This window comes from Meles meles, chromosome 11 (genome assembly GCF_922984935.1).
Source record: "Meles meles chromosome 11, mMelMel3.1 paternal haplotype, whole genome shotgun sequence".
NCBI classification, from domain to species: domain Eukaryota; kingdom Metazoa; phylum Chordata; class Mammalia; order Carnivora; family Mustelidae; genus Meles; species Meles meles.
The window spans coordinates 53774421-53787949 of record NC_060076.1 but is presented as its reverse complement, the minus strand read 5'-3'; the positions used below and the strand labels follow the sequence as shown (position 1 = coordinate 53787949).

The 13529-nt window shown below is 37.1% G+C and overlaps 1 protein-coding gene across 1 annotated transcript in view; it reads left to right on the top strand.

Annotated features, from left to right (window-relative positions):
• Nucleotides 1-13529, top strand: part of CCDC171 (coiled-coil domain containing 171) — a 300537-nt gene that overhangs the window by 107267 nt on the left and 179741 nt on the right. The window contains exons 12-14 of the mRNA XM_046023926.1: nucleotides 8348-8529; nucleotides 10224-10313; nucleotides 11319-11519. Of these exons, the coding sequence (XP_045879882.1) occupies nucleotides 8348-8529; nucleotides 10224-10313; nucleotides 11319-11519 (473 nt within the window). The remainder of the gene's footprint in view (nucleotides 1-8347; nucleotides 8530-10223; nucleotides 10314-11318; nucleotides 11520-13529) is intronic.

Here is a 13529-nt window from a genome sequence, read left to right as displayed (position 1 = left end):
CCTCTGCCTGAGGATGTTAGCAAACATACAGAATGTAACTTTTCCTTCCTTAGGTTCAAAAAAGAAAATTTTTCTTGTGGCTCTGTCTTGGAGCCTCCTCAGGGTGGTTGACTTTCGTGTTGACTGAGAGCCCTCTGACCTTTTTCAACCTTTCCTTCCTTGAGGAAATCATTTGTAATACTCTAGAGGTATTCTTTTTCTTTCTACTGGAGAGGACCCTGGGAAGTTATAGCAATAGCATTTGATGCCTTTAGGCATTAGGTGTGTATCACCCAGGAATTGGGCAGTACCAGGGATGGCTCTTAGGATAATCAGGACAACAAATTGGACTTTTCCTCTCCTCTCTCCTCCTTTACTTCTTTAATAAAAGGCTGTGGTCTAGATCTGGTATCTTCTTGAGAATTCTAATTGTTCTTGTGAACCTCGTGGCCAGTACCTTTTAACTGAAGATTCATGCGTCACTGAGAAGCTGAGGATGCTTATAAGAGAGGCACACGGATCTCTTTTGGTGTCATTTGGCAAATTCTTCTCACTTCTTTCACCTCCCTGTCCACTGAGGTTTACAAACCATGACTGGCCTACTTCCTCATGCTCTTGTTTCAGTTTGTAAAGTCCAAGGGAGTGACTTCAGTAAGATTGCTCAACTTCCTCCAATGGGGTCATTAATTAATCACACAATTATGAAGACTAAGCAACCCAGCACCTGCAGTTGGCAAGCTGGAGACGCAGGAGGACTGATACTATAGTTCCAGTTTGATTCTGAAGTGCTGAGAACCAGGAGAGCTGCTGGCGTAGGTTGCAGTCAAACTCTGAGTCAAAAGGCAGGAGAAGACCAATGTCTCCCTACTTGGAGACAATCAGGCGGAGAGAAAGAATTCCTTCTAATTTGGCCTTCTAGTCTATTCAGACCTTCAGTGGATTGGATGAGGCCCATCTGCTCTGGGGAGGGTAATCTGCATTCTCAGTCTACTGATCCAAATGTCAGTCTCATCCAATCATCCTCATAGACACATCCAGAAATAATGTTTTAACTGAGTATCTGTCCCAAGTTTATGCATAAAAATAGTCAAGTTTATGCATAAAACTAATTACTAATTACTACATTAGTAATATCCCCTCTCCGCCTTACTCTTAGCCTATGGTAACCACCATTCTACTTTCTGTTTGTATATATTTGACTACTTTAGATACCTCATAGAGTGGAATCTTATAGCATCAGTCTCTGTGTGATCAGCTTATTTCACCTAGCACAAGGACCTCAAGTTTCATCCATGTTATAGCATGGGACAGAAATCCTTCCTTTCTGAGGCTGAATAATATTTACATTTTGTTTTGTTGGTGCACCTGGGGTCACTTCTACCTTTTGGCTTTGTGACTAGTCCTCCTATAAACATGGAAATATCTCCTCAAGACCTTGTTTCAGTTCTCTTAGATATTCACCCAGAAGTGAAATTACTGGTCTATTAGCTTTTTTAAAAATTTGATTTTTAAGTAATCTCTATACTCAACATGGGGCATGAACTCGGGACCCCAAGATAAAGAGTCGTGTGCTCCATGATTGAGGTGCCCCTGATCTATTAACTTTAATCACAGAACATTAGTGAAATGAGCCCATTTCCGTATTTTATCCGCTATAAATTGAGTTTCCTGGTTAGAAGCAATGCTATGTGGAACATGTAATTGTGAGTAAGATCTCTTACAAATTCACAGATGGTGATTTCAGCAGAAATACTATGGTCAGGGAAGGAAAGTCTATACCCAGAGTTAGTGTCTACCTTAGTAAGAATGAAGCGTTGCTCCTTAGGATACTTAGGATAATCAGCTTGCCGCCAGGGCCTAGAGATGCTGTGTAGCACGGGTTCACTATCTCTGCTATTGATAGATTTTGCATTTAACAGGGGTTGTAATCCTATCAGTCCTGGTGAATGGAAGTCTGTGTTGTTGAGCCCTTATATTCCCTGTGTCCTTGCTGCTATGACCCTTTTGTTGTAGAGAAAACAAAGGTGATAAGAATGAAGGTGGCTGTGAAGAGATGGTAAGTAGTAGCCACAGAATGCCTCATCTTGTCCTCCTGATTTTTAAGATCCTCTTCTACTGATTGGTCTGAGCACAGTGCCCATTTGGATACATCTTTCCACGTACTCTTGCCCATATCATCTTGTTACCGATTTTCCAGTTGTGTTCTTTTCGAGTCCCTGACCATTTTTGTTAAATTCTTAGCTACTATCAGCACATCAGTGTACCTTTGTACTTTTGGTAATTTCTCATTCCAGGTGAAATGGCATTCAGGTCCATTACTTGTTCTGACTACTGGCAGAATTTCACTTCATCCCTGTCCTTCAGGGCCACCCTTGAGGGGGGTCCTAGAGCTGCCACTATCTACATTTAAGTAGTGTCAGCATATACAGAACTGTGTATATACTGAACCCATTTTTTTTCTCCCATGAGTCAACAGGTCATTGGAAACCTTCCATGGATTCAGGTTGTGGATTAAGAGGGGAGGCAATATAACAGTCATAGGGCCCATTCAAATCTGGACTATTTGCTCATAAAACTTAATTGAACCTTCAGGATTTACTTGAATCCAGTTTTGTATAGACCACTTTCACTTGACGATGGAGTGCTGTTGTGTATGCCCAAATTTATGGATTGCCAGATCAGACAATAGTGATTTTGTGATGGGCAATTCTTATCTCATGGTAAATTTGTGGCCATGAATGTATTATCTGAATGTCTTATCTTATGAAGACCAGTAGCAAGTGTAAAACTTGATTCTCAAGAGGAGAAGAGTTATCTGCAGAGGATGACTTGCTTTTTTCCAATACCCTAGAAGTTTACATGTGGTTCTACAAGGACCTGCCAAACTTGACCTGCAGGAGCTTGAGCCATCAGAATGCTGTCATCAACTTGGTAGAGAGCTAAGTAGGATGTGTGAAGTGATGTTTTTGGAATGGAAAGTTGATTAAGATTTCTACAGACTAGATTCTGCCGGAGTTGATACAGCTCTGAGGATAGCTGTGAATGTGTATTGCTGGCCCTGATGGCTGAAGGAAACTGTCTTTGTAGTTTTTACTAGAAAGATGGAAGAAATAGCTTCATTCCAATTGCCAGGAAATGTATTGACTGCAACAATGAAACTACATCTTCAACTGCAGCTGCAATTGCAATCACGTGTAATTATGCTTATGGTAATTCACTGTCATTCCCTAAGATTCATCTGTACCCTGCACAAGCCAGATAGATGAGTTGAAGGCTGATGTGGTTGGAATCACCACCCCTGTATCTTTTAAGTCCTTCCCAGTGGCACTGATCTCTGCAGTCTCTTCAGAAAGGTGACATTACTTTTGACTTACTATTTCGGTAGGTAAAAGTTCTAGTGACTTCCACATGCTCTTTTTCTATTCAGTTTTCCTTTGTAAATCCTCCACTCCACACGTCAGGGATCTAGTATGGATATGGTGCCAGTTTCTGCATTTGTCTTTTCTTAGCTCTGTATTCCAAACCGGGGAACTAAGGTGAGTTCAGGTACCTGCTGGGGCCAATGGTAATAGAAATTTAGCCAAAACTCAGTCCACCTCCTGACCTTTATCAGCTCCTACCCTAACTAGTGAACCACAATGGCGTGTTAGTTCTCTAGCTGTCAGTGTCAGCCCAGATCCAGTGCCCAGCTATCCCAGTGATTAACCCCCTTTCTCTAGTGCATAGTCACCTTGGTAAATGGTTCCATGTTTCTTTGAGGAAGGTGAGGAGGAAGATTTACAGTATGATCTTCTGGCAGTATGTTAGGGTTTCCCAAGGGAACCCCTCCTCTTTATTCAAGAGACACTGGGTCTGTGAACTAGCTCAAGTCTGATCATTGGTTGAGAGCCAAGACTGTTTTCTATGTTGATTTCATTTAGACCTCTGGTAATTAGACCTAGAGCTTTTCTATTTATATGAATCAGATAACATTTAAGTAGAGTGCCTACCTATTTTAGTCCTATGAGCACTATGATCAGTTAGCCAACACCAGCGATCTCTGTGGGTAAAACCATTTTGTTTACTGCTTTGATTTCAACCATGTCCAGTTTGTTTCTGGAAGTTAAGTGCTACTACTTGGCCTTTGTCACCCAGATCCAGATCCCATCATCCTCACTGAATTCAAGGAACCTAGGTTGATTGCTGTTATCCCTGCTACACAGAACTTATCGAGCCCCACAGAGCTAGGTCATCATGGATGCTGGGGCTCCCCTCAACAATACATTTCTCAAACATTGGTAAAGAAAGTGTTTTTGTTTTTTGTTTTTGTTTTTCTTTTTAACTTACCCTGGAGACATAGTTAGGGGGTGAGTGAGCATGACTTACATAATAAGTACTCTCCATATGTTAGAGAAGTTAGAAGCCATTTTCCTTAGAAACTCCAGAATGGGTAACTATGTTCATAAGATAAGGAAGATGTTTATGATCTCAGTGAGTAAAACAAATTAATATGCAGAATGTAGTCTCAGTTTGACAAGCATAACTGCCAACAAAATGTTTATATTTAGTGCTTTTGGAATGAAAAAGGAATTTTCTTGGTCATCAATGTATTTTGATTTTCTTAGGTGAAGATATAACCCATTTGAATGTTATTTTCTGTGTCTTATTATGTGATTAAAAATCCACATTAAACAACAGTATTTTTTCCTATTCTGAGGTTGAACATGACTACTCATGTTCTGTATGTATGTATACATACATTTATACACACATACATACACATATGTATTCTTAAAAAAACTCAGTCTTTTGCCTTCTGTTGTCTCTCTATTCTTTTTCTTTCTTTCCTTTTTTTAAAAAATTTTAAATTTCATTTATTTTAGAGAGAGAGAGTGAGAGAGACCACTAGTAGGGGGGGAAAGGTAGAGGGAGAAGCAGACTCCCTGGTGAGCTGGAGCCCATGTGGGACTCGATCCCAGGACCCTGGGATGATGACCTGAACTGAAGGCAGATGCTTAAACAACTGAGACACCCAGGCACCCTCTCCATTATTTCGTAATAATTTTCCTCTTTTGGGGTCTTGTAGGAAACTGAAGTAGATGAGAGAATGTTTGAGATGGTTGAAGAGATAGAGTTACCTTATTCATGACAACTTAACTGTGGAACTATAGGTTACTGAGGTAGTAACATCGGCTTGAGAAACTGTGGCTTATTTGGGCCAGGTAAAAATACTTAGTTTTTGAGCTTCTTTAAAAGAAAACATTTAAATTGAAGGCTTGAAACTATTTCTCCTACCTCCCTCTCTGCAGTGAGCTACTCATTCAAAAAAAGATTTGCCTTTATGTAATCATTCTAGGTAAGCGTATACCTAAGAAACATAGGAATTGGGTGCTCTGTATTAGGATAGCAGTTTCTAATCCACCATGAGATCATGAAAGAAAGGTATGCCCTTGACAGGAGATTGATTAGTCCCACACAGGATGGAAAACTCATTCTTCCCCCAAAACCTTCTCCAGTCAGAAGCATTGCCAGTTAAGGTTGGCCGTTTTAGCCAAATAATTATACCACAGCCCTAGTGGAATTGTTAATCAGAATCAGATTCAGGTGGTTTGCTTCAAATCACAAAGGATAATAATGCTTAAAAATAAAATTGTATGATATATACCAGAAAAGAAGAATATCACTAAAATAATAAAACATTCACTGGTTATGCTGTGGTTACACACACACACACACATATTTTTATATTTAATGTAAGTGTTAACGATTTTGAGTAGAAATACAAAATAAAATATGAAAATTCTCAAAAACAAAAACAAAAAAAGATTTGCCAAGGTATACCCAGAGTTGAAATATACTTAATAAAAGTGAACAAGAGACTGAAACAGGTGGCGGTGATGGGCAAGTATAGGCTGGTCTCTAAGTACTGAGACACACATATGGAGAGAAAGTTGGAAGGTTTTGAGTTGGTATTTTGAAATATAAAGTGTTCTAACATATTCTGTTCTTCGTTTGGACTTTGACCTTTGAAAAGCCACTTATGACCACTTTTCAAATTATTTTTATGGGTCTTCATCTGTGGATTTTTAGAGCTTTCATTGATAAGATATCTTTAATAGGTTATTGTTTCTTATAATATTCAAGGGTTAGAATATTATTAGGTTAAATCAAATTATAAGTAATGTCCTGAGTCTTAGTGACCCTTTCTTCTTATTTATAAGCATTTTGCCATGTTAAGAGACCAGAAACGATTTCTTTTTATAATGGATGTGGATGAGACTTAATGCGTACTTTGTATTTCAACTGACTTTATTATATAAGCATTTTCAAGCAAAGAGACTTTACTTTACATAGAATATAAGAATATGCATGGGTCAGTAAGGACAGGGCATTTTGTCCTCTTCCCCTTTAACACTCATATTAAAATGGTTTTATTCTTCTGAATTTCTAAGAGGAAGTTTTCTCCCTTATTGTAAAAGCCAGCAGATTTCCCGAGTGTCCTTGCATGATTTATTCATGGCCTACTTGTGTAGTAGCAAAAGAAAAGAATTATACATTACATTTTTTTTATCTTGTGCAAGAGCAATTTAAAAAATATATATTTGGTAAGACCTTTAATAAAATTTTTAATGAGTTGTCTTTCTAACTCATAGTAATTATAAAGAGTACTGTCTCCTCCATTATCACGGTTCAGAATAGGGTCTCTCTGTTTTGTTTTTTTTTTGCCTAGCTGGGATATATGTTGTTTCCATATTACTTCTGGTTTTTTTTTTTTTTTGGTTAAATATTCTTCTGTTTAAGAAAATCTAAGGTGAACTCATACTTAAGATAGTGTTTAAATTATACCTGGATGAATGTAGTAAATTTATTAGTAACATTTTGTCCAAGATTAAAACACTAAATATCACCAGTATTCTGAGATAGTTAGTCTGTCATTAACCAAAATTTTCCCTCCCTTTCTTCCTTCCTTCCTTTCCTCTCTTTCTTTCTTTCTTCTTTCCTTTATTGCCTTCTGTCCTATCCTCCAAAAGTTCTAGCAGTTGAATACACGAGGAATGGATAAATGATCTCATGTAATTATTTGTTTACTATTCTTCCTCCTCTTTTTTTTTCTTTAAAAAGATTTTATTTATTTATTTTAGAGATAGAGTGAAAACAGGAACAAGGCAGGCAGGGGTGGGGGGTTGGGGGGAGCGGGAGGAGTAGAGGGAGAAGGAGAGCAGACTTCATGCTGAGGCTCCATCCCACCACCTAGAGATCATGACCTGAGCTGAAATCAAGAGTTGGGACCTCCAACTGATTGAGCCATCCAGGGGCCCCTCTTTCCTCCTCTTTTTAGACTGTAAATTCTCTGAGAACAAAGACTACACTAATCTTATTCACCTCCATTTACCTAATGCCTTGGATTAGTAAGTAGTAGGAATTCAGTAAAGTATTTGAATGAAAGAGCCAATGAATAATAAAACATATTATGAATGCTTCTTTTTGAAATCATCCTTGTTAAAAATATGTTTCTTGTCTATTGCAATAGATTGTAAAATATGCTGGGGAGAAATTATAATAGGAAAGGAGAAATATTTTTAATAGAATATTTCAACATTTGCTACTTGTTTTTTAACAGTAAAAGAGAAGTACAGTGAATAATCAATTTAAAGTGGTTTTTTAAAACTAAACTTTTGATGATTTTGGGTTAATCTTTTGAACTACAGTTGACCATGTGACCTTGATTGGCTCAACTAACTTATGGCCCAACTAAATTAAAATAGTTTGAGGGCATAATATGGAAATACTCATATTTTTATAATAAGTATCAGTTTTAAGGGTTTTAATTGAAACATGATGTGGGCCTATGTAGATAATAGCATTTTTGTTATTTATTTCAAATTGTAACTTGAGAATTTTAAGGATTGAAGAGTGTTTCCAAGCATAACAGAAAATTATGTGCTCTTGGGTTCAGAAATTATTATTTAAGCAAAATAGGCCTGACTGATCAGAAACACAAGGACCGAAGTAAGTGTGTGTAACTTCCCAAAATAACGTTAGTATTTGGGCTGTTCATTTAATTGTTGGATAACAGGTGTGTACAAGTACTTCGGTTATTTAGGCGATAGGGGGTAAGAAGCTCACTACTAACTACAGTGTGGGCCTCAGTAAGGCTACTAGGAAGTAGTCATAAATTTGCACTTGATACCTTATGAACTTAATTTGATCATTTGTTTAGAAAGGCTATTAATACTTGGCTATACAGCAGTGTATTTTGGAGAGGAAGACTCTGCTCAGTGTTTCATAACATCTTTTTAGTTCTAATTGTCATATCTCTGTTACTGTTTACTTAGCTTTTGTCTCCTTGTGACTTTAGGATATATTTTCATCTTACATTTTTCTCTAGGCATCCACAAGGACAAAGATAAACCTCCCAGCTTCTCTGTTGTCCTTGAGACTTTGAGGCGTACCTTGACAGATTACCAGAACAAGCTGGAAGAGGCGTCTAATGAGGTAACACTTGCACTATTTGGCTCCACACTTCTCGCCTTCGGCCTGCAGCACTCCGGTTCCGTGCTTGTTACAAAGGTCAGAAAGATTGGGAATGTTGAATTGACAGCTTCCCAGATACAAAAAATAATAAATCGTCTGTCGCTGTTCTTTCTTTAAGTGTGGCCTAAAGTCGTGTCTCACTTACGGTTTTCTAACTCTAAAGTCATACCATTATTCTCAAAGTTACGAAGACTCTGTCACTTCTTGGCCTTCAAAATTTATCTATTTGAAGTTAATAAAAAATAACACAAGTCATCTAAGGTAATATGTATTCTATTTGAATGTTAACCTCGTTTTAGGAAATTAGGACTAGGTAGTGGAAATTCCGGTTTTGTCAAGATTTTAGGGTAAGATTTCTACAAATTACGGAAGTCTTAACGAAACAGGAGAGAGGTTAGTTCTCATTCTCTGAAGGACTGTTAAAGAAGCTTTCAAAAACCAGTGTCTGTCTGATGTAGCCTTGTAGTTTTTGGTTTGCTGATTAAAAAGCTCGTGCTTCTATTTTTCATCTCATTTGTGTTGTTTATTGTGCGGGTTGGTAATTTTCTTGGGTATTAAAATGTTTTATGAATTTGTGCTTTAAAAATTGAAGAGTTTGTTTAGTTCGCTCTTGTCAAACTAGAGAGTATGAAATAATTACATGAAATACAATTAGTTAGCAAAACAACCAACAGATTGTTCAAACCAAAGACAAGCCACAGAGCATGGAATTCACTGTCTATCCTTTTGTTTATTTGTTTCTTTCAAATAACACAAGGCCATGCAATCATTCTATTTCACATTTCAGAGGAGGTTTGTTTTACTGTAGTTTACCACGGTCAACAAGGAAGGAAAAGTGAGGTCTTCTTAATACCTTCTGTAATTGTTCAAAGGGCAAAAAGAAAGTGACCATGGAAATAATTAAATTTCTATAAAGAACAAACACTGCTAAGTCTTTCCTAGTGAGACAAGGCAACCTGTATTGTTAGTAGTTTATGCAACTCTTCTGAGGCCTAGGTCTGGACGCTGCAGGGTAACTAGGAACATATTACCCACAGCGAATTGTTATTTGGGAGGATGAATGTCACGTGATCCTTAGCACAGTTGAAAAGTCGACTCAGCAGGCTTTGGCTTAGTAATGTGCTTTGTTGTGAACCAGTGCCAGAGACAGCAGTGGGGAGACCAAGGGGGTGGCTGCAAAGAAAGCAAAAAGAGCAGTCTGACAGAAAGAAGAATGAACTGTCAAAGAAAATAAATCACAAGCGGAGCAGGACCAACTGATGACCTGCCACAAGCCTTCCCAGTAGGACTGCATGTGACCGACCCTGAAGTTGTCATATGGAGTGAGAGACCCCTGAATACCCCCATGATGTATAGAAACAACAGTCTCCCGCTCTCTGTGCTTTTCTTCTCTCTGTATAGATGCCACTGCTTTTGGCATTTTGGTCCGGTAGGAGTTTAAGAATAAAGTTGTATTTGTTTACAGTAAGAATGAAATCCTTTATCCAGCCATCAAGGAAAAAACAGGAACATCACTGACATTTTAAGCTTGAATGCTTTTTCTTTTTCACCACATGAACTCGTGACAGAAATGACAGGGTTAACCAAAAGAAATAATTTTTCAAGATTCTTAATCGCTATTGGAACATTGGCGTTTAAGTAATTGCCTAAAACAACATTTAAAGATTAGCTTTTGAATGACTCACCCCTGGAAAACATAAGAAAAAGTAACTTACATTTTCTTTCATCAGCTAAACAGCGTGAATGATGCTAAAGAAAAGGCATCGAGTGAACTTGATTCTACCAAACAGAAGATAGAGTCTCACACTAAAAATATAAAGGTATTATGACTTAGAATAACCTTTTCCTTTTGTATTCAGAAACAAATATGATTATCTAGGGAATACTTTTAAAGTAGAGATATCTGAAAATGTATCTCCCTTTTTTTATTAAGTACATTTGGATACAATTTTGATTTTTTATTGTTGATCAAAGTAACAAGAATGTATTTTTCATTAAAAAAATAAAGCTTGGTTGGGAATTATTTTGGTTAAAGGAAAGATGTATTTCCCAGATTTAATAATTATAATACCATAGATTCAAAAAATGATTTAAGATTTAATGCCCAGCCCCAGATACGTATTCAACATATTTTACATAAGCACATCAGTATTTGGAGTCCGTTTTCATCATTTTAGGGTGGAACAATTGTTTTTAGAGCATCATGCCTAATCATGGGCTGAGACTGCGCCTGGCTAAGGTCCAAGGCAAGAGTTTATTTTATTTTGCGCTGGGTTTTTGTACTACATCTTTGCAAAATTATACTGAGGCAAGTCTCAGAGTTGGAAATTTTTTGTCTTGGCTTATATTGAGATTGTCATGGACGTACTTCAGTAATATTTGTTAATAAGGTTGAAGAAGAAATAGTTCAGAATTTTATGTCACACACTTGAGATTTCTATTGGTATTTGGATGTCATTGGGAAGTAAATGTTCTTATATTAAATGTAAAACATTTAAAAGTTTTTTGAACTGCCAAGCTATTCTTTTTACTAATGAATTGAAAGGAAAACTCCTTTTCAAAGAGCTTTTTAGAATTAGCCATCTTATGAACATTTGATGTTTCAGTGTTAAAAGTTTTTTCTAACTTTTGAGCGAAAATGGTATACTTAGAAAATTGATTCAGTAAATTACTGTAATGTTTAGCATTGTAGCCAAATGCTTGTGCTTGTGATTGTTTTATGGCAAAGTGTGGGAGGTCTTCATTATTATGTATTTTGTCTTTGCAACCTCGGTCCCTTTACTGGCCGGCCTTCATGCAGTCTCTTTATTTTGCATCTCGGACAGGACCTTCAGGATAAACTGGACGACATGAGTAAAGAGTTAAGTCATTTACGCACGAAATGTGCAGACAGAGAGGCTCTCATAAGCTCTTTGAAAGTGGAACTACAAAATGTGCTGCAGTGTTGGGAGAAAGAAAAGGCTCGAGCAGCCCAGTCGGAGAGTGAACTGCAGAAGCTTGCCCAGGCTTTCCAGAAGGATACTGAGGTATTACCTGACACAGGTCGCCTGGCAGGAAAGGCCTTCACTAATCTCAGTTTTCTAAATTTACATACATCAAGTGGCTGCTTTTACTGTGATTCAGTCTAATTCACAAAATTGTTCTGAGCCGACTCTTTTGAAATATTCGTGCCAGCCACGAAATCGGTCACTCCGTTGCTCTAGTGTCATCCCGTTTTGGAGAGAAGGAATGGAGTTTAACCCCTCTGTCACTTGTGTGGCTTCATCTCTCTAGAGCATCATATCCCAAGCATTGAGGCTCCCAACAGTTTTTTCAAAATGTGCCTCTTTGCTGGTGACAGAATTATTTTTTATTTCAGTAGTTTAGTAACTGAACACGGTGGAAAGAATATGTTTTTTGTAATCAGAAAGAACTGGACTTGGCTGCCGGTACTCCTGTTTACAAACTGTGAATTTGGACAAGCCACACACCTTAGTCTCCCCACATCTTAGTTTCCTTATGTGCAAAACAGGAATAACATCTTTAACAGACAGTCTCCTTATTCTTTATAACTGTAGGATATTAACCAACATTTTGGAAAAGACAAGTCCCACAATACTGAAACTTTATTTAGATGCCCTGAGAGTTGCCTGTCTATTTTTGTTTATTAATGAGTTCTTAAAATATTATGACAAAACTTTTCTATTCTGTTTGAGCCTGTGTGAATGGAATTGTTATCTTATATATTCGTTTACCCATGGGATATAGAGCTAGTTTAGCTAGTGTGGAACCGGTTTATCTGAGTCGTCCTGCATATTGAGTTCATTACTCCAACAAATATGAACATGAATGCCAAGAGAGTAAAAAGGAAACATTCTTTCCACTCTTCTTACAGTCTGGGATTTAAATTGTGTCCACATGAAGGGGCTGGAATTGTTCTACGCATCAGATAATGATTAAAGGAAAGGAAACTAGAAGCCTGCCTGTATTGTAAAGTCAGCATGTCTACAGCGTTGTGGTTGGGTTCAACATGTGTGAATTGATTTTGAATCTTGAGATTCTCTTTTCACGCCAAATGGATGATTATCATGCATGGTTTATCACAGCCCAAGCAAAAAGGACATAATGGCGACACAATGAATTATCCTTTAGGATGAACTCGATCACTTAGCAAAATGTGGAGGGCGAAGACTTTTAGTGCCTGAATGTTACATTTGGTTAGTTATATTTAATAAGGTTTTTAAACATCTCAACCCAGTTGAAAATGCAAAAGACATCTTTAATTGCTTAAAAAAGAAAAAGGCATAACATATTTATGAGGGTTCTTCTGATATCCTAACTCAACTTTGTGGTTGTAACTACATATTAAAATTTTTTTGGTTTTAACTTATTATATTCGGAAAAAGGCAAGGTGGCATATAGGGAGAATCAGAGATACACATTTTTATAATATAATACATATATACATACATAATATATACATACATTCATATATATGAAAAATTTCCCCACAATTTATAATTATACAACCTTTAGATACAGTTTTCCTTATCTAGAAGATTAGTATTTCTATTTTTCCCTCTCAAATTTTCTCCTTTTTAAAATTTTTCTTGCTGATCTACTAAAAAAAAGAAATTAAGGAACTTATTTTATCTACATAAAATATCCTTTTACAGCTTTATACTGACCTTGTCTTGAGTTCCACTCTTGGGCGCTTTATAGATGAAGTACCTTATAAAGAGAACTGTTTGGCATTTTAGTAAATAAACTCTTTCTGTGTGTTCAAGATGGGATCAGCTTTTTACTGAATTCTGTGGCATAGTGTTTCTGGGTTGTTAAACAGTGGATGGTTTAGTTACTACAATGGCAACATCATTTTAGAGAACTTTTTATTATGTATTTTTAATTGGACAGTTTGGAAAATATGTCTTGGGCAGCTGTGTCCATTTCTTTTTGCCTGTTACTTCGTAGTATTTAAACACCTTGAAATGCCCGATGTGCCAAATACTATATGAAATTACCAGGAAAACAAATGAGCCCCTCTTCCCTATCTCTCA